General features: G+C 38.0%; 1 protein-coding gene across 1 annotated transcript in view; it reads left to right on the top strand.

Moving 5' to 3' along the window:
- The window catches only part of CD247 (CD247 molecule), a 53,573-nt gene extending 35,339 nt beyond the window's left edge, over positions 1 to 18,234 (top strand). Inside the window, exons 3-9 of the mRNA XM_063305529.1 lie at positions 8,912 to 9,015; positions 9,965 to 10,021; positions 13,806 to 13,892; positions 14,170 to 14,205; positions 14,990 to 15,046; positions 16,029 to 16,064; positions 16,899 to 18,234. Of these exons, the coding sequence (XP_063161599.1) occupies positions 8,912 to 9,015; positions 9,965 to 10,021; positions 13,806 to 13,892; positions 14,170 to 14,205; positions 14,990 to 15,046; positions 16,029 to 16,064; positions 16,899 to 16,964 (443 nt within the window). The 3' untranslated portion in view covers positions 16,965 to 18,234. The remainder of the gene's footprint in view (positions 1 to 8,911; positions 9,016 to 9,964; positions 10,022 to 13,805; positions 13,893 to 14,169; positions 14,206 to 14,989; positions 15,047 to 16,028; positions 16,065 to 16,898) is intronic.
- The last annotated feature ends 4,209 nt before the right edge of the window (positions 18,235 to 22,443 follow it).

The raw sequence follows: 22,443 nt of genomic DNA, 5'->3' as shown, positions 1-22,443 counted from the left end.
CTCCATATGTTGTTGAATTACATCACCCAGCAAGTCTCTCTTTGACTGGGGCTGCTGGGACTTGTAATTCAGCAACTTCTAGAGCAGGGTTCTAAACCTTTTGCCATCAGACCTCCCTTCAGTGTAATCTTAATGCACACACCTCCCCTAAAAATCCAAGCACCAAAATTAACACAAATGAACAATGGAAACAATACAATGAAACTTTAGGAAAGGTGGATTTAGTAACAATGTAATTAAAAGGTTCTTCGCACATCTTCTGGACTCTGTCTGCACCTCCCCGAGGAAGGTACACCTCACAGTTTGGAAAACACGGTTCTAGAAGGAGGTGTATTATATGATATAGCCCATACTGCCCCATCTGTTATTTCTCAACCTGCCCAAACAGCTCACTTTACAGGAGTATCTCCAAGTGTTAAGTCCCTGAGGCAGTGGCAAATGGGTGGACAGCTGTATTGACTCTGGCACCTTATTATAGAATTCATTCCCATGGAAGTTAATAACAGTGACTTTGGTGTCCTTTCAATTCTTCATATTTAATTTCATTTGTCATGGGACTTCCTTAGCAGTTGTACTGAACAAACATTTATCCCATCCTAGCAAATGCAGAGCAGGAAATGTTTCAGGGATACAGTCATGACCTTTTCAAAAAATTTGTTACAGTGTTAACAGTGAAGCTTTATTGTAAATTGCAGAGAAAATCTGATGGGTCAGTGGTTTGACAGTATACAATTACTAATACGTATCTGTTCACTGATAAGTACAGTATAACAATTCAGGGGAACCTATTCCTACCATAAGTAAGTGGGTAAAATTTCAGGCTCCCTGTCTCTGTTGTTCTGTTTTTACCATCCTGAATTTGTCTCTGATCTTTTCCCCATCTTTTTCATCATGCCAAAGAGGCTCCTTCTAGAGCTCTGCATCACTTTTTAAATACCACGTGCTATTGGCCTGCCTTAATGGCGCATTCTGCTCCCCACCAAGCAGCACTTCAAGTTTAACTCTGAAAGTCACACTGGGCATGATTAAGGTTGCACCCTATTGAGGAAGTGGCTTTCATGCTAGTGAAATCCATCAGCCAATGGGGGGTGGGGGTAGGGAGGAAACCTGGTGTGGATCTTGTGTGAGGAAACCATTTAGGATGTCTGAAGCACGGTGCTCTCATAAGAAGATTTCAATATTGGTGTGACGTAGCTCCTCCTTGCTATGCAGTTTTCATGTGTCTTCCTGCTGTGGTTGAGGGGGTGGAGTGGGGGCGGTTTCTGCATCAAGAAAAGAGGTGAAACATTGGCTTTTGCTTGCTGTTTCAACCCAGAAGCTTATAAACAAATATGAGATGATGGTCTCTATCAGTAGAATGATCAGTTCTTGTAACCCCAGGCCTTTTTTTTTTCATTGATGAAGTTTCATGTAATATACTGTAGCTTCACGTCCCTGAGAAGTAATGCCACTGTGGATTGATGGAAATGTGAAAAAAAAAGTAAATTGTACTCTGGGTGACTTCATAGACATGGCTCTATGTTGTGTTCTTGGCAACAGTACGGATGTTCTAGGATGTACTTTCTATTTCCTAGCCTAGTCTAGCATTTCCTAGAGATATCCCATCCAAGTACCAATAAGGGTCAACTCTGTTTACCTTCTAGATAAGGTCAGTTAGGTCTACCATCTGGTAATAGAAATATGGATGGGTTTAATTGGATGGATTCTGGCCATGCACAATTTACAGATAGACAGACTTCACATTAGGTTGTGTCTTAGTGTGTTTAACAATTATATATTGCCTAAAGCATAATTGCACAAATTCAGACTATAGTCGCTAGCGATGGGGAAAGTGTTCATGAAATATTGTAAACCTCAGTGAGGGTACATGTACAAAGGAGGCCTGAAAGTTTATATAATTTACTGGTGGAATATTGCCAATATATTGTTTCAAATCCGTGGAAGCTGATTACACATATAGCAAACAGTTTACCTGAACACGCACAAGGAATGTAGGATTGCCCCCAACAAGAACTGTTGATTGGGGGTTTACAAGTGGGGATGCCACTTTCACATTCACTTGAATGGAAGTAAACCTCAGCAAGAGTAAGGGTTCTCACAGTTGTTAGCTCAGCCTCCTGTATATTAGTTCCATGTTCCTCTGGTTGGCTAAGGCCTTCTGGGAGGTGATGTGTAGCTGGGTTTTAGTGGTAGTGAATTCTTCCTTGAAAGAGGGATTTTTTCCACCATCTCTTGGTTCACCCCTTCCTTCCTAACTATTGTTATACCCAAGAGTACTGGACAATTTTTGTCCAGACTCCAACCTTCTTTTTCATGGTATTCTTCTGGATTGGCTTGGAGGTTAGGAGTGGACATTATTGTATTCTGCCTGTTTCTCTTCCTTTGGGCCAGCTCCAGTCAGTGTTGATTACAGGGAGAGATCCAGCCCCTGCTTTGTGGGCTTCTGCAGGGCTCAGTATTTTTTCTGCTCCTGTTTAGCATCTATGTGAAGCCAACACTGAGGAGAAGAAACCGTGTTTGTTGGGTGCCTGCTTTACATGTAAGAGGGACTCCGAACAATAGGAAAGCAAAGATTCCTAGGGATCTGATTTGCTGACCAGTTTTGGGGAAGCTAGGCAGTTCCTATCTTGCTCCTTCATAGTCCAATTTTGCTTCCATAGAGTATCACAGGGAATACTATGGCTTGCACTATTCTGATCTTTGTAGGTATAGACACATCAGAACATCTGAATATCTTTTCGAAGGCCTTCATGGCTGCTCTACTAAGTGCTAGTCTGCAGCGTTTTTCTTGACTGTTTTTTTTTTTTACTGTTGATGGTTGATGTAGTTCTGAATTTTCCATGACCACCTGAAAGGATAGGACTTAGCTTTTCAATCTGAGTGATATACATGTACCCCCCTCCTTTGGTTTTATAGTAGGGGATGAGCTATTTGCTCAGTATAAATTCCATTGAACTGATTTTTTTTTTAAATTCCAAAGTGACATATACAGAATCATAGTAGTAGGGAGTAACATTGTTTACAGATAAAATGGCTGAATTCATACATTGCACTAGGCCAAAAAGTGGCTTGCTTGGTTTGCTTACTTTGAACACAACCATTCTGGCTTACAGGTAGCCCTCGCTTAACAACCACAATTGAGATGGGAATTTCAGTTGCTAAGCAAAGCGATCATTAAGTGAATCCAACCCGATTTTGCAACCTTTTTTGTGGCAGTCATTAAGTGAATCACTGTAGGTCATTAGGGAAATCATGCAGTCATTAAGCAAATCATGTAGTTCCCCATTGATTTTGCTTTCCAGAAGCCAGCTAGGAAGGTTGAAAATGGTGATCACGTGACCATGGGATGCTGTGATAGTCCTAAATACGAACTGGTTGCCAAGCGTCCAAATCATGATCACATGAACACAGGGACACTGTGAGGGTTGTAAGTTTGCACACCGGTTGTAAGTTGGATTTTTCAGCACCGTCGTAAGTCTGAACCATTATTAAATGAATGGTCATTAAGTGAGGAGTACCTTTATGTATATTTATTTGTTTTATTTAGAAAAAAATACATACTGCCAGTTCCTTAATGGCTCTGGATGGTTTAGCAGTTGTGTGAGTATAGCGAATTATGGCTTATTCAAGAAAGCATAGTTAAGCAAGCTGTAGCTTAATAGAGTGTATGAACCCAGTCCATTAAAACATGGCCCTCTTTCTGAGAAATTTCTGAGGCCAAATACAGTAATTATTTTATGAATGCCACCTGCTTTTGGCTTTGTAGGCTGTGTGACCCCAGCCAATTGTGTCTTACTCAGAAAACCATGGCTAAGCAAACTGCGACACCCTGCAGTATGATGAATGTGGCCCATGAAGATTTTTTCTTCTTTCTTGGAAAACTTCTGAACGTGTTTAGCCCATAGCTTGGTTTTAAACTGTTCCTTTGTCTTCCATGGCATAAAAAATTGTCATATGCTGATGTTGCTGTAGCGTTGGTTCATAATTACTGCACCATTTGTGTCTGCCTTACAACTAATAAATAATTGTAGATCCTCTGTTCTACCCCACCATGCTCATCAAGTATTACTAAATATTGCAGTTTCTAGCTTTTCTTCCCACTGACCAGAGGCTGAAGCTGCAAGGAGTTATAGCAACATGTGAGGGCCACAGGTTCTTATCCCTTATATAGCAGCTGCTGTTGCATTGGTTCCCTGTTAACCAAATTTAGTTAACCTCAATTGGCACATTTTTATAAGGGCGATACAAGATTTTATAGACTGGAAAAAAGATGGCACCCAATTAATTAACATTTCTATTTGCTCAGGCATTTTAGATGAACTCCTTTATTACTGTATATTTATCTTTTGCTTTTAGTTTATTGTTTTTTTAATTGCTTAATTGTTACATTGTCTCCTACTACGGTTATTTGTTTTTATTATATAATATTCTAGTTTATGTCAATAGATGTATTCCCAGTTTTGCAGATTAACCTGGAATCTTCTGAATGCAGGGCAATTCAGGAAGATTTAAAATGAATACATAAACTAAAAATATGGCAAACATGTCATAATAACTGCAGCCATAATGAGGCTTATGGTCCTTGGGGTAATATTTTGTGAAGGTCTAACGGCAACTTCAGTGACTCACGTCTGTTTCGGCAATAAGCATAATTCTCGTTGTGAAATTTTGCCGAGTTGCATATTCTATGAATTATGAAGAAATGAAACAGCGATGTCTGTTTCACAGTGTCTTTGAAAAAGCTGCAAGATACCTTGAGAGATTAAGCAGCTAAAGGTGGCTGCTGTAACTATGGGTAGATTTCAACTTTCCCTTTTCTTACCTGATCAGCCTTTTCCTAGCAAGTGGCTTCTATTTCATATAGAATGGATTACAGCTTCCACCACTCAGGGGCTGCATTGGGATTATTAGCCAACACATTTGAAAAATATTGGGTAGGGAAGGTAGCCCCAGGCCAGCCTTCTACAGCAGAAACTTAAATGCGGTATGAAACTCTGGGCTTTTCATGCTGCTGTCTTGCAAAAAGCTGGTGCTCAAATGCAGATAGCAGTTCCACAAAGTCTTTCATTAAATTAATGCTATTCACAGTTTGTATTGTAAGAAGCAGTGGACACAAAGCCAGCATGCCTGTATTCATTAGTGTCGACAGCAGCAACCGCCTTCTTTTCTTCTCATGCTTGAGTATGCCCAATATATTGTGTTTCTTAGTCAATTTACAGCTCCCAGAAGATTCTAGCAATTCAGTCTGCAATAGAAGGGAGAAGGTTTGCCATACTTTCTTATCTGTAGATCTTCTTTTAACTATTCTCAGTTCTCAAGTGTGAAAGAAATAATTTTTCTGCCTTCTAAATAAGGGTAAACCAAATACCAGGTCCAAGGGATTTGGATATGAGCCAAACCATATGCTCATAATTTTTTTACCATTAATTTGGGTCAGCCTTCCCAAACCTGGGCACCCCTCAAATGTGGACTTCAATTCTTAGCAATGGTCATGGCTGTTGAAGAATTCTGGGAGAACTGAATTCCACATGGCTAGATTGGCTTAGATTGGGTAAGTGTAATTTGAGTGAGTACTTGAGCACCTTCCAAATATGTGGATTTTCTCAGTAATGAGTAGGCATGTTAGTTGGGGAAGTCTGGAAGCTGACATGCATCTGGACAGCACCTAATTAGGAAAGGCTGTCCCAGGTTGTCAAGAAACATATAGTAGCTTGCCACTAGACACCTTTGCAAACCTAGATAACAGGTGTGGGGATAGCACTCCTTCGGGGTTTGCATGCTTTCTGGATGCTCAGTCTTCAATCTTTGTCCTGCTAGGAAGACTTCTCAGTGTATTCTAACAGTATTTCTCTGCTGGGAGGACAGCGAACCGACCTCTCTTCATCTGTTTTTCTTTTTCCTGGGATTCACAGTCTGTATTAAACTTGCCCACTCTCCCAGCCCAAGAACTGCACTGGCTTAATACACAATCTTGGTACAGAAACTTAGCAGAGGAAACCTTGCAGGAAGGAGCCCAGCTGTCAGCCTTGAAAGGAGAGGACTGAAAACGTTTCTGAGTAACCACACTGCATACCACAAACAATTAAGGGAACTCTGTGCTGATGTCAAACTGAGCTCCATTTTAACTCTAGCATATAGTTTCCTTCAAGGTGATGTCTGAAGTCTTACTCAATTTAACGATCCTCATTAAAACCAAAGAGGAGTAGACTTCATCTCAATGGATCAGTGAGTACTTTGATGCCAGCTTCATATGTGGAATACTTTTACTTAACAGAATGGAAAAATGTCTATTAGTTGATTAAATACAGATCTGAAGATGTCTTTCCATTCAATTGCTTGTTCTGAAAGTGAGTTTGTGGCAACTTTTTAAGCAAACTAATGCAGGATTGATTTTATAGCATCCTATAGTGTCATTGAACCATCATTGTGCCAAAATAATAGCAATGAGGAGAGGCTTTACATTACATCAACGTAGCAGGGTGACAATAGATGGTGGTATAAGTCAAGTGTGGGAATCTTGCCTAAATGAATCTCTCAATTCAGGTAATAACCACAAGGCAGGTGGCTGGCTCAGTAGAAATGGAACAGAGGAAACAGCTTTATCCTGACTTATACCTTTGTTTCATCTAGTTTAGTATTCTCTACACCAGACACTGCCCCATCCCGAAATCTTGGATACGACCTCTAAAGCTCCTCCAAAAGTTTTCATTTGATTATATTTTAACATGACAAAATGGATAAATTATTAAATGTACACAAAAATGATTACATCTGTTGTATGACTTTTAATTTAAATTTCCATTCAATAACTAAAAACAAGGTTATAGTTTCCAGAGAATATCATTTTAGTTTTGTGGGGGTGGTTGGATGTTAGAGAGTTGAGTCCTGCTCTTCCAGACGAAATGAATGAATGAATGAATGAATGAAAGATGGATTCCCACAACACTACAACCAAACTGTAACTCAGTTTGTAACTCAGCATGCATTCAATGGTATTCCACCACTGTGGTTTGTAAGTCATGGTTAATGGCTTAATGTTTTATGTAATCCCAGCCAAGGTTTATTTATTTAATCATGCTTAGCATGATCTGTGAACACAGCCACAAACTACTTTAAGAATATCCAATATGATTATTGTCTTTTTCTCTTGTATGTTAAATAACTCTTGCTGGAATACCAATATAAGAGAAAGTTGGTCTTTCATGCTTATTCAGCAATGCAGCCCATGTAAACATTTCTAAAAATAATTACATTGGATCTAGAACCAAAGACTGGCCAATACTTTTGAAGAATAGTTTCATATGTTCTAAAAATAAGTATCTATAGATAACCTTTCAACTACTTTTAAGTAGGTGCTTATTTATTTGGTGCATTAAACCCATCTTTTTTTCAGAAACCTCAAGGTGGCATATGTGGAGATCTCTTCTGCTTTTATCCCTATAATTTCAGTCTTGTGAAGTAGGTTGGGCTGAGGATCCTGGTCCAAAGTCAGCCAGTGACCTTTGTGAACAAGTGGAGGCATGAACCTGGGTCTCCACATCCAGCATCTTAATCACACCACAAGATGAAGAATACTGCAATATATTGAAATATCTTTAGATATTGGATGTACTTACAGATCTCTCAGTAACAAAACAAAGGCAGGATATAGATCTAATAAATAATAAATAAACATGCAAGTATTTCTAGATCAGGGGAGCAAAACAAAATCCTGAATGAGCTTCACAGTTGCTCTTAAAGTTGCTGGAGAACTGTAATTTTTAATGTCACAGAAAGGGGAAATGATTACATATAAAGGATTAATATTTAATTAAACTATATTTATATGTAATTAATTTGAGTTTTTCTTCTTTGATGTACTCAGAGTTCAGCCCTTAATGTATCACCTAAAGGTAAGTGTAGCCCTTGGCTGAAAAAAGATTCCAATCAAAGCGAATATTTGTAGCTCAGGGTTGAACGGTGGAGTCCTTGGTGCTCTCTGAGCCTTGTTGTTTTCTTGCAGACGTTTCATTGGCAGACTAGGCAATGAAACATCTTCAGTGCCTATAAGATTACCTATTTCTGCTGTAAATAGTACTATTGAGTCATTAAATGGTGGCCTCATTTATATTTGAATAAAGAACATCTTTATTCAGCCCAAATCTTGAAAAAAAGCTGGTGTTGCTTATGTCCCATGAAATCAGTAGGGCAAATTAGTTGCAACTGACCTATGAATTTCCTAAAATTTCCATTGATTTTACTGGGATTTTAGTGTGATTTTTTTCTGGGGAGCCTGGACATTCTAGAATAATTGAACCATCATTATGCCAAAATAACAACAATGAGAGGCTTTATATCACCTCAACAGCAACAGAGAGACCCAGATCAATAGTGTTGATCCTGCCTGAATAACTATATCAATTCAGGCAATATCCACAATTTCACATAAGGCAGGCAGTGGGTTCAGTAAAAAGGAAACTGAAGAAACACCTTATACTAAGACCTTTATTTAATCTAAAATGTCTCTCCCATTTTTACATTTCTGCTGCTTAAATTATGACCCTGTAACCTTTCCTTTAGACCGTTTTTGAAAATTGAATGCCTAAGATAAGTCCATTTCCAATATATTGGATAGATTGGCCTGTCAGATATGGGCTATTTCTTTTCTCCATCTTAGTTCCTTTTCCATTAATTGTAGCCAAGTCTGTGGATTTGGCTACAATTAATACAATTCTGATTCCCTCATGAGTCACAGAACTGGACGTTGCTTAAAAATCGCCAAGCAATAGCCATGCTGGCTAGTAAGTAGGAACTGTAATCTTGAGAGTACTAGTTTATGGAAGGCTAGTATAGTACTGTAGACATACCAATGCTCATGGCTTGTTTTAAGTACTTTTTCTGTAGAATTGACCCATTGTGTTTTTTTAAATAGATGCTGATGCACTAGGATTAACAGATCCAAAGCTCTGCTACATTCTGGATGGCATTCTTTTAATATATGCTATAATTATCACAGCCCTTTTTATGAAAGTAAAGGTAAGATTTTTTCAGAAAGGGAGAATTCTTTATTTTTTTTTACACACAGACACAGGCTGCCTGACCAGAGGAACTTAAAGGAAAAAAGGTCCCTGTGACCTTAATCCTTTTGATGATTGCATTTAACTGTGTTCTTTTCTCTCTCTTCAACTGAAGGTAAGGAGGAAGCTGAATAGAGATAGGTACTGATGACTCTAAATTAGAACTTAACTTGTTTCTGAATGTTGATGCAGACCTCTAGAAATCAACTTTCACTGCAACAGTTCCTCAAAATTTGAAATGTCCCTCTTATAACTATTATAGAAAGATTATCCTTCTGTAGCTTATCTTCTCGGAGTTCAATATCCAGTCAAAACGTTCCCATCATTAGTAGTTATTATTCTCAGATTTTGTAGATTTACATCACTTTTCCCAATCCAGCGCTCCCCAGCTATATTGGATCATATCCTCCAGTGGCCACAGTGACTGCACTATTATGGGAGCTGAAGTTCCACATCATTGAGGAGACATATTCAGTTGGGTAGACTGCTCGGCAGATATCATTTGTAAACAGCTTGGAAAAGATGGAATTTTTGTTTTATAATAAATCTTACATTTAAAAGTTTGAACAGCAGTTTAATGATGCTTTTGTTCAATATGGCTACTTTTAACTATTAGCTGTGGGCTTGTGTTTTTGGAGAGAACCAGAGTTAAGAAATTTTAAAAAATGAAATAAAGGCAAGTATAGCAGTCTGTACTAACTTGGTGCCCTGCCCACAGGGAATTCTGGGAGATGCAGTTCCAGCACATTTGGAGGGTGTCAGGTTGGAAAGAGCTGGTATATAGTGTTAGCTGAAGGGTCAGTAATATACTTTCACCACTACACAAATCACTAGTGGCTTTAGGAATAGAAATGGACAGTTTCGTGAGTAAAAGCTCTTATGTGACATCTTTGTTCATATTTTTCCAGTTAGGCAATCGCCCTACTGAATCCAAACCTTCTCAAAATGCAAATGACATATATAATGTAAGTAGTGAATTTCTTATGTCTCTTAATCTGATGTCTATAAATGAAGTAAAGTAATGGGGCAAAGTACAAACTGGTAGAATTTGGTTATCAGTCTGCCTGTGGAATCCATGGAGATTTAGGCCCAGAATCTAGTCAGGGGGACAAGTCTTAAGTGGTTACTTTTAGTTTAAGGATCTGCCCTCCTCCTTCTCCTCCTAAATTACCAAATGACAAGATAAAAGGCGGGGAAGGTTCTTGTGTGCAACTATAGGAGAACCTCAAGGCCAGGACTTCCGGTGGCTGATTGAGCTGGTTTTTTTCCACTGTCTGCGGACTGACCTGTCAGAGTGGCTTTTTTTCTTGGGCTCAGGCAGGCTTCCTTGGAGCCCAGAAGCATTCTCTGGATTAAGGAGAGCCCCAGGAATCATCCCATGTGTTCCCCAGATGGCTGGTCACAGCCAGAAGACCGCAAAATGGCATTTCATGATCAACTAGTAAGCAATCAGCTGGGACGCAGGGCTGTCATCTTCTCCTCAAGCTGCTCTGAAGTCATAACGGACCTTAAAGCTGCTCACACCATTTCTACAGCACTTTTTTTTTGTTTGAATTTTACCAGAGAGGCTTTCTACAACAAAGAAATGTGGAATCTCTTGGTACTCTCATTATTTTTGAAAATTATTAACTTCTCCTCCTCCTCCTCAATTACCAAATGACAAGATAAAAGGGGGGGAAGGCTTTTTATATATCATTTGTTAAATTGAGATTTAAAGAATTTTGTTTATTGTTTAAATGTGGTTATCAGAATGTTTTTTAAGGCTTTAGATAAATGTTTGTGCTGTTTGGATAATTTTTATATTTTTGGTTAATGTTAGTTTAGTTGGCAAATAGGTGCAAATTATAGTGAAGAAGTGTAGTGTTTGTTACTATATTAATTTCCAAATTATGTTTGAAGGGTTTTATATGTTTTTCTTTAACTGGGAGGGTAATTTTGTTTTAGAAGGGAATGTAATAATATGAATTTAAATGCTGTATAGAAATGTTTAGTATAATATAATTGGGGTAAGAGATTGATATTGATTTATGTATATCTTTGTTATAAAAGTTGAAAGTCACTTTGTAGTAGGTAAAGGTAAAGGTTTCCCTTGACATTAAGTCCAGTCATGTCCGACTCTAGGGGGTGGTGCTCATCTCCGTTTCAAAGCCAAAGAGCCGGCTTTTGTCCGTAGACACTTCCGTGGTCATGTGGCCGGCATGACTAAACGGAACGCCGTTACCTACCCGCTGAAGCGGTACCTATTAATCTACTCATATTTGCATGTTTTTGAACTGCTAGGTTGGAGGAGCTGGGACTAGCAACGGGAGCTCACTCCGTCATGCGGAGTTGAACCGCCGACCTTCCGATCGGCAAGCTCAGCGGTTTAACCCGCAGCGCCACTGCGTCCCTTTTCACACTTTTTTAGTTCTGTTTCTTTGTAGGCTTCTTTGTTTCAATCTTTTTAGTTTTTATGTATATTTTGAAAATGCTTTAATAAAGTTTTCCCAAAAAAAAAAGAAGAGAACCTCAAGGCCATAGTTATACAGCTCATTTTTAATTAAGACAGTCATATGTGGTTTACCTGATGTAGAGTTTTGCTTATTTAGGAGTAGACTTTCTGAAAAAAGACTGTGTGTGTGTGTGTGTGTGTGTGTGTGTGTGTATAGACTTAGAATGTAGACAGGCATCATGGCACTCTGCCAGATGTTTTGGACTTCACTTAAATTAAATTTATAGAATGGCCAATGGCAAGGAATTCTGAAATTTACAAACCAAAACATCTGACAAGGGACACTTCCAACTAAGAGGCACTTGCGATTATTGCAATATTTTCACTATATTCCTGTAAAATCCCCCCCCATATCTGATTATCTATGCTGAATAACAGCTAAGTTCTCCATTGCCAAGAAAGAAAAGAAGACTGTGTAACTGCCATAGGCAAACGATTAAAGAAACTTACATAAATATACCTATTTGAGATTCTCATTCTGCTCTCATGCTACTGGATTCTATGCTTAGACAGAAGAGAGCCTGTATGGGTCCATCTTATTTTCTTTTTTACAATTAGAAGTACTGTCTGGGTCCTGCTGGAGGAACTCTGGCACCCACATAGGGCTGCTGTAATGATTGCCTATCCCAATAGACTCAGACTCACAAGCCTCCCTTCCCAGATGAAACGCGTATCAGCAAAATGACATGCGGAACGTTACGATGTACCAGGAACATTGGAACAGCGAACATGACAGCTGCTGCTGCTATGAAAACTCTGCACGTGGTGGCTTTGGTTTCCTTTTTAGCGTTACATGGCAGTTGCTCAAGGCCCACAGAAAATGTAGTAAGGGATCATGGGGAGTGCTGTGCATATTCACTTTTTCTTTTGCCTTTCCCATCCTCAAAAGATTGGGGTGGCTTTACAGCTGAGTAATGGTAATGAACACTGAATATTTGAGCAGAGTTAGGGATGAAATCAGCTCATGAAAAGTTATGCACAAGTCTCCAATTTCATGTGAGTAATGGGGCAAGGTAGATAAAAAGGCACAGAGGGCACTTAATGTGTGAGAGATTTATCCTTGGGTGGGAAGTAGGGGATGCTCCAAAGATTAAATAAAACAAGAAAACCACATACTGTAATAAGCATGTATTGCTATAGATGTGTGTGTGTGTGCAGATGCTCATGCACCTGGAGTATAATGAAAAAGATGGGAAAAAATTAAATGCTGAAAACTTTTCTCTTTTAAAGTGAGTGCACCTACAATGAAAGTGCACCACGGTGGAAAACATCCAGTTGTTAAAAACCAAATGTTTACAAACTTCAGACAATAGAATTGTTAAATAATAACATCACATTGCATACAATAATGCTAATAAAATATGAAATTTGCCTTTTTGCCCATGAGAAAAAAAATCTTAAGTCCAGTGACACTTAAAAAAAATTAAAATAAACCAGTATACCACAAAAGACTGTGCGAGCTTTTGAGTTTTCAAGGTCACTCATCAGGTTAGTCAGTACAGAAAGCAGCAAATGGGAAAAAGAATGAAGTCACAAAAATTAGATCAGGTGTAGTAGACAAAAGTTTCCAGTTTATTTTTAATTGTTTTTGTAAGATCATGTTCATTTATTTTAGGAATCATGATAAATATTGGTGACATCAATATAAACATTGAAAATCACCACAGTGGTTTTCAGTTATCTCTTAAGATGATATGAGTCCAATTTTATCTATTCAATTAATTATTTAATTAATGAAATAATTCTTTTAAAATTTTATGACAGTTGTATTGTATTTATTTACTAATACTTTTTCATCTTTGTCCTTTTTCACTTTTTTCTTTCATGTTGTCATTTATTTTGTTTCTTATATGTCTTTAAAAAGTTTCCAGTTCAGATACAATCTAAGCTAAAGTCTGTGTAGTTTGGTTGAATTAATCAGTAGTAGTGCTGTTAGCTTTAATGTTACACCTAACATTCTTGGAGAAAGGAGTAATGGTCTCATTGCTTACTTAACTACTTAATGAGCTCACAGTCCTGCAACTATAAACGCCTGACTGTGATTAAGAGCTGTATCTTGAGTTCTAGGTAAAATATACAGATTCAGTTAACTTTTTTGCCTAGTGCATCACCTAAAACTAATTTCTGGCTTTGTTGAAATAAAGACCATCATATTTTGCTTCATTTTTATTCTCTGCCCAGTGTGGCAGAGAACTGGTTAGCCGAAGAGGATGTCAGACATTCTAGTTAGTAATATCTCTTTTTTCTTTCTCCTGCAGAAACTATCTTCTGGACACAGAGATGAATATGATATGCTGGGAGTAAAAAAACCAGATGCAGACGTTGAAATGGCTGGGGAAAACCAGGTATGTTCACCATCTTTTCTGTACAGAGCAGTTGTGCAAAACATATAAACATAGCTTGGAGGAGGAAGCATAAGGCCCTGACCTCCTTGTGCTTTGAGGAATGAATGCTATCAATATACTCTGAAGGTTATGACATAGCTGTGCAAGGTATGTTGATACAACTGCTGTGGAGCAGCCAGACCACTACCAGCTCTCCCACCATGCCTTCTCTTTTGTCCTCAAACCTTTGGTATATCCAAGAATGGTTGGGAGAACTTCTTTCTCTCTTTCTTTCTAGCGCAGAAGAAAGAAACCTCAGGACAAAGTTTACACTGTGAGTAGATCAAGGAATTGATTGTTACACAGTTTGCTTAATCACCCACCACAGTGTTTTGAAAGTGTGTGCATGTGTGTATATATATCTGCATATCTATATCTATATCAAAGGAGAAGTTGTCTTCATGTGCAATCTTTCCCAGGGTTTTATTAATGATTTTTTTGGAAAAAGATTTTCATCTATGTGCCACAGCAGCTTCTTCACGTGATGCAGAAAGGAATAGAAGTATATAAAAATTGGCCAGTCTATTTGTTCAGTGCTTGTGAGTCGATTGAGGTTTAATCTTTTCCACATCTGATGCACTGTTTCCTAGATGCTTTATATAGTAATGGTAATGAACTTATAGCCAGAATGGGGATATCTTCTGGTTTGTTCACACATTATTTTTTACAAAAGTTCATTGTACCTGCATACAACCAGTTTTTGTATAGGTGTATGTCTCTTTTTCCTATATTTAACCAAATCCCAAATTGGGGAAAGGATTGGGAATGGTTGCTTTCCAGATGGCATTGCTCTCAAATCTGCATAGCCAGTGCCTGAATTATAATGGCTGACAAAGAAAAAGCAATGAAGAGTAAATGTTTTGTTAGAATTGACAGCCAAAAGCACTTACACCGTTGGAAATATTCTTACAATTTGGCCTAGGAGGAGCAAAGACATACTGGCCAGAGTGAAAAGATTAATCAAATATGTCAGAGGCTATAAAGGAAAGATACTAGAGAGAGCAGATTTTTCTTAGTTTCCTTTTCACCAATACTATTTTATGATTTTCCATGACTAGTCCCTGCAGCGGGATAAGATGGGTGAAGCATATAGCGAAATCGGAAAGAAAGGAGAGGTAAGTGGTAGTTTCTGTCAATTTTGGATGGACAAAGGATAGCTGCATCCCCCAATTTGTCATTTTTGACTCTGGGTGGGTTGTACTTCTCTGGACTGAGCGGATATGCAATTTGGGGGTCCTCCTGGACTCACAGTTGCTGCTCAGTGAACAGCTGGCAACCGTGGCTAAGGGGGCCTTTGCACTTATTCATCTTTTGTGCCAATTGCACCCCTTCCTGGACTGGGAGACCTTGCTCATGGTCACTCAGTCACTTGCCGTTTGGATTACTGCAGTGTGCTTCATATGGGGCTGCCCTTGAAGACCGTCCGGAAGCTGCAACTGGTCCAGAATGCAGGAGTGCACACAGTGTTGGGCACTTCAAGGTTTGCCCGTGTTATACCTCTGTTGCACAAGCTGCACTGGCTCCCAGTTTCCTTCCAGGTGCAATTCAAAGTGCTGGTTATTTCCTTTAATGCCCTACATGGCATGGGATCAGGTTATCTGTGGGACTGCCTCTCCCTGAGGGAATCTGCCTGTCCTATCAGGACCTGGCTTTTTACCTAGGTGCTGGGGTAGTGAGGATGGTTTTTATAGTTTGAGGTTTTACTGCTGCTGTTCGGTGCCGAGTTGTGTTTTAAGATGGGTGTCCATACAAATCTTATAAATTTCTACTCCAGCTTTCCTAGTCCCCTGCTTTAAGCTGCACTGAACTACAATTCCCATGATGCAGAATCATGATAATCCAGTATCACTGAAAGTACCCACTAGGGAGAAACTCCCCTACTCTATCAACATAAAATCATCTACAATAGTCACACAAAACTGAAGCCAAATTTGTGTTTGTGTTTTCTGAACATAATTTTTCCATAGTATCTCTGTCAGTTGATTAAATTGTGAAGAACAGTCACAATAATGGTCTCCTTGTTTGAATAGGCTAATAAGATAAAAGGGGATTATTCTTAGGAGGAAGGTTTATTAATTCTGCCTTTTCTTTTCCCAGAAGCATGGTGGCAAAAGAAATGATATTCTTTATCAGGTGAGATAACAGTAACAGAACCTTACCCTGTAATTTCTTTAACTCTTAATTCAGTGAGGAAGATCTGACTAAAGCAATTTATTCACTATTCTTATCCCCACTTCATTCTCTGAATACTTTTGGTCCTATTGTCTGTCTATGCTTGGAAGAAAGTTAACAAGGGACTTTCCTCTACTTCGTCACCAAAAAGTTGAGTACAACCAGTATTGGCCATGTGTTATGTCAGTTAACTTCTCAACAGCAGGAGAGGCTTACAGCCAAGTATCAGAAGGCACAGGTCTTGATCTATTATCCACAGAACTGTTGTCAAAAGAGAATAGTTACCTCAGTTACTGTTGCATTGTAGCATGTAGTTTTGCTTCCCCTCTTGGTCCAAGTAAGAGATAAACATAATACAGAGCTGCAGAAGTAATGACTCACAATCCTTGAATGTGGCCAATAAAGTCCCTCCTAAATATGCTGTCAAATTGTTGTCAGAAGAGAGAAATTATTAAGTATATGTGGAATAATTATATGTATTTGATTTAAATTTAATTAGATTTAAGCTTACATTAAATTTAGTTTTTATATTGGCCTCATTTGTTGGAGTACAGTCTAAGCATACCACTCAGATGCCAAATGCATCCCTTGGCTGGAAAAAGGTGCACATCCCTGACAGCAGCAATGGTTGGAAAGAAGTTGCATTCTTCTCCTCCTCTTACAAATGTGATGCATCTTGCTCTGACCCCTAGCTTTAGTACTCTGGCTACAGACAAAACACTGAATCTGAATCTATGGTTAATGAGCTATAATGATTTAAGATTGTTTTCTAATCTTATCTTTTCTCTTTATCAGGGGCTCAGTCCAGCAACAAAGGACACCTACGATGTCCTTCGAATGCAGCCAATTAGCTACAACTGAATCTAAAAAGCAAGGAAAAAGGACATTCTTTATGAGGGAATGGTGGCAACCAAAGAGGGCGGTTCATTTCAGCGAAGCCATTGCCTTCTGTGAAGAATGCCACTGTATAGTCATCAAAACCCATGTTCCATCCAGGGTTTTTTTTGGGGTTAATGTACATAAGTGTAAAGACTCTGCTCAATGTACAGTTGCTCCAATTTAGGAGCAGAATTTGTGATTGCTATTTCACTGCATAGCTAAATAGGAAAAATATTTTTCATCTCAGGTGAAAGATGCTTCCTTCTGTACCATCAGGCATTTAGATACCAGCAGATTTCCTTTCTCTATAGATGTTTTGTAAGGTGTTCTTATTTGAAGGTAGCTGGGGAACTTTTTGGGGAGTGGGAAGAGAATATATTGTGGAAATGCATCCTGTCTCTGAATAAACGCAACCTTTCCCCACTCCCAAGGAATCTGGATTACAACCTCTATCAGTCCTACCAGCAGGGCTGGTGATAAAGGATTACAAGGATTGTTGTCAAAACTTTTCCAACCGATAACTTCCAAATAGTTAGGTAGTTAGTTTGGGACTTTACTGAAGGTAAACACCTTTTTATGTTTAAGAAGGCAGTGAAAAAGAAACTTGTTCAGACGGTGCTTTGAATTTCAGGGTATGAGAAAACTTAAAGTTCTGTCCATGTGCTTGGATAATTTCCCACAAATTGTAATTTGCTTTAGCATCATAAAGCTAACGGCCTTAACTATTAGGTTTGGGTGAAATCAAAGCAAAATAAAATAACTGGAAATATGAGCACATTTACTAAAGCAATCACAATTGGCTTTGGCTTACAATTAGGAGTTCTGTTGAAGAATAAAAGTCTTACTTTTGAATATTTCAAGATTTTTTGGATGTCACTAAACAGTAATCATGAAATGGTCTTTGCTATGAGGAAGTGGACCAGTACAATCTCTTTCCATGAATAAAATAATGGATAATTATATTGTCTGCTGCCTCATTATGTACGCTCTTCCTAGCGGCTATATCTTATACTTCAACCTGTATTAACTACAGCAAATACAGAAGCTTACAACTTGACCAGAATTCATTAACCAGCTTTTGATTAGTACTGATCAGATTTAAAGGATGCTAGTAAAACTATGAACTATAGTTAAGGCCTGCAAGGAAAGAAAACAAAGAATTTGCTTGAGAGATTGCATCCTTTCATCATCTTTAGCCCAGTCCACAAAAACCTCTGGAGTTTGTGGGCACATTTTGAATTTAGAGACCGTATCTTGGACACTCTGACAAAATGGGTGCTGGAAGGCATAGTGTAGAGTACTGTATCTGAGCTGTAAAATAGAAGCAGCATATATACATTAGAAGCAGCATATATACAGAAAACTCTTGCTGCCATCTAGTGGTTGACCAGCAACTGGTATGTGATATTCTTAACAAAATGGCAGCAAAGAGCTGGGAGAAAGCTAAGTATTGGTCAGCCCTACAAAATACTATATGTAGTGCTTCTATCTCCTGTAGAGTGCACAGCACTACCTGTGCTTACCTTTGCTTTTTTTTCTTGGCAGGCGAGTGTGTTTCCAAATAAAGCACTGGTATGCAGCAGCTGCCCATCAGTTCTATTTTTAAAAAAAAGCTTATAGAGTGCATGTAGGGCCCAAGTCATTCTTGAAAATAAAGATGCTGCAGACTGGCACTATGCAGCATGCCAGTGTTAAAAAAATCAACATAATTTTTTTGCTGATAAGATTAAATAAGTCAAGCAGAATAGGAAGTTTGGTGAACGCCACAGCAGAGGTCATTAAACCCCACGGAACCACAATGGGCCACTGGCTTTACTAACAGGAATGCTTGCACAGAAGTTATATCATGTCCAGTATCATTCCTAAATAAAGCACAAACACAGACCAGAATAACATTACAATAGTGGTAAAAAAGTAAATAATTAAAAATGCATCTAACACATCATTAAGAGAAATACAGACTCTATGTAAAATTGGGGACAATTAGGAATAAGGTTCGTTGAGTAAAACCCATTGCAAACAGTACTTAAATTCCCTGGAGTATCTGCTTTATGTGTACCCCTCTCTCTTTCCCCCTAGGATTTTAGTCAAGATTGAATTGACTATATCACATGCCAGAAAATACAACAAAAGTAAAAAAAAAAAAAAATGCTTGGTAGGAGGGGACAGTAAGTCCAGCAAAATATAAGAGAAAGTAAGCAAAGAACTCATACTTGAGAATACTATACCTTATAGCATACTGTTCTGGATCTTCTTTCCAAACTGTGTAGAAGCATATAAGTTCCTGTGGCACTAAACATGGTATTTTATCTCATACACATAATGTACAAAAGATAGATAAATCGAGCTGTCATATTGAATCATAGAAAATTTTAGTCAATCAATTTTAGTTTATTGAATGATTACACCATGGCTTCTGGAATCTATTACTATTCTCTAATCCAGCCTTTCTCAATCTTTTGACCCTGGAGAAACCCTTGAAGTATTTTTCAGGCCTTGGGGAACCCCTGCACATTCAGGCTCAAATATTCAGGCTAGAAGTTACAAAATTATTATATTTGTTTCATGTCTGGGCTTGAATATATGCATTAACAGTGTTCTTAAAACTAAAAATAAAGAATGAAACTTACCTCTTTAATGTGAAGTTGCCCAAATTTGAAATAATTTTTTAAATAAATCATGGTCTCCCAGGGAACCCCTAGTGACTTCCTGCAGAACCCCAGGGTTCCAAAGAACCCTGGTTGAGAAACCCTGCTCTACTAGCATCAATATATACAGTGCGTTTGCCCAAAATGTTTAGAAAAAGCATTTACCTTTCCAGTGTTGAATGAGTATGTATAGCCACAAGTTCAAAAGACTCAGTGAGATGGCAAATTCTGGACTGCGGTACTGGAGGTAGACTACATTAAATTCAAACAGTTTGGAAACAGTATGTTATTGAGCTAATCCAATCTTCAGTATAGGCTAGCAGTTGCTTTTAATTCAATTCATCAAATGCTACAGAAATGCTATACCAGAACTTATAATGTATTTAATAACATTTTCAAAAGTATACATCACAAGTACATCTCAAGAAATCCAAAGGACCATATGTGATAATATTCAAAATAATCTTAAAAAAATAAACTTTGTCAGTTTGAAGTTCAGTGCTTAAAACTGAGAGAGGCAACAATTAAAAAACCATTAAAATATGTAAAATTAAATAGTATGGTTGCACAAATTAGGAATGCATCTGACACAATACAGATTTTAAAACAGCCATAAACTCTTTTTTCCATTATGTAAAATTGCATTTATGGGCACATAGATATAAAATGTATTTTCATCCCCTTACTTATGAATAGCTTATTCTATCCTGATGTCCTTTGATAATGGATTAGCTATTCTTAAAGGTTAAGGATGATAGGAGTTGTAGTCCACTATATTTAGACGGTACCAGGTCGAGGAAGGCTGCTTTGAATAGTGGAAAAATTTAACTGAGTTATATACATCCTGTTCCGAGTGGTAAGCCACTGTAAAACATAATCAGTCATAAAATATCAAGAATATATGATTTTAGAAGAAATCATGTTGCCATTTTTGAAAGTGAGCCATTTAGAACATAAACAGGCAAGAGAGAGGCTTACCTGTTTTTGCTTTCCATTGAGAAAAATGACAGTTGGCAGAGAATAAGATCAGTTTGAGATAGTAGAAAACCTAGATTTTAGCATTTCATTTTGTCTCTAGTATTTGTTTAAAAATCACAAGCAAGCACATGCATGTTAAAACACTTGGAAAAATGGTTTAATGAAGTTTACAACAGAAATGAACTGTACAGTTACAGTAAGTTTCATATATATAAAAATTACAGCAGACAAATGCTTCTACACAAAACCTACCATTTTCATCCTGATTCACTGTAATCTACACAGTTTCTCAATGCCCACAGCCACCCTGCAGGCAGCCACTAGGGGGAAAAAAGAAGATATCTTTAAAGAGACAGCATCCTTTTGATCTCCCTTGGGAGAAACAGTAAGTTTCAAAATCCGGCTTGTCTAGGTCTCAGACTTAGTATAAGCAAGAATGAATGTTATATGAAATGTAAACCACTATTATATGATGACATACGTTGCAAATTAAGCTATACAAATGATCATGTAACAAAGGTCCATGGAAAAAAAAATCTGTTCATCAATGTAAATGAAGCTGTACAGTCCACAGAGATTACATACTAGGTTTTGCAAAAGAAAGGGCAATAAACACTTTTCTAATCAAAGTTTCCAAATCATTGCCTTCTGGCAAAATAGTTCTCTTATAAAAACAAAGAGAAAAAAGTTATAACATCAGAACACACACATTACCCTTTAGTAAACTGCTTCACCTGGCTTCTTGTTTCACCTTTGGATATGAATGGACAATGTCGTCTAAGTAGGGCAAAAGTACAATTTCACCCATACAAACATGCTGTCTCTTTAAAAAAAATCTCCCTATTTGGAATGGCAATAAGAGAAAATGCAATCTGAATTGACAATCTGATGGAAATTACAGATTATGTACACTTTCCTCAATTATGAACACCTAGGCAGTGAAAACTGTTGTGTTAATACATACATAGACACACCCAAAACATACAAAAATACTATTGTTTCAAACTACTAAGAATAAGACAATCAATTATCTCCATGCTATGACTTTAAGAGCATTACACAGAAACAAACAAGAATTTAAACACATTTTTAATATCCCAGAAATATACCAAAATATACATCTAAGCTTTGGAATTACTGAGGTTAGACTAATGCAAGTGCTGGGTAATTGTACTTAATACACAAGTCTAAGGTTCTGCAGGAAAGAAATTATCTTTGGTATCTGCATCAGGCTAATATTATTAACATTTGGATTTTGCTTTGGGATAGAGCTTGTATGACCCTAGAACCAAACACCCCCTAATCAACTGAGATTTAAAAGATCCGTGTAAAAAGTTCCTTCATTGGCAACCCCCCTCCCCCAAAGTTTAAAAAGTCATAGGCATCTACCTAGCAAAAACGTTGAGAAATACAATGCATAGTTGCACAGTGGTGCTGCAAAAATAATGAACAAAAAACAAAAAGGAAAAAGCAGAAAATAAGGGGAAAAAAGTTTTTTTCAGAGATTTCTCACAATAGGACAGCCTCTTCCAAGCAGTGGCAGGGGGGAAAGCTCAGAAGTGCACCCCAGCATGTATTAATCAATTATTACCCAGCTCCCAAAGGGTTAAAAGTACCCATCAGAGCAGCCAACCATGCACCAAGGTCTTCAGGCTCACAACCAATCCATAGAATTTCATAACATTTCTCCAAGCTTTTCTCTATGTCCTTGGATTTGTAAACTTGTAAGAGTACTTTGTATCCCAAACAGAATGGGATGAAAGTTACCTTGCTGACCAAATCCACATTACCTTAGATCAAGCCATCCAAAGCATCTTGGACTGGAAGGCAAAAAC

This window comes from Candoia aspera, chromosome 5 (assembly GCF_035149785.1).
Source record: "Candoia aspera isolate rCanAsp1 chromosome 5, rCanAsp1.hap2, whole genome shotgun sequence".
In the NCBI taxonomy this organism is placed as follows: Eukaryota; Metazoa; Chordata; class Lepidosauria; order Squamata; family Boidae; genus Candoia; species Candoia aspera.
This window is presented reverse-complemented; position numbering and strand designations above follow the sequence as displayed.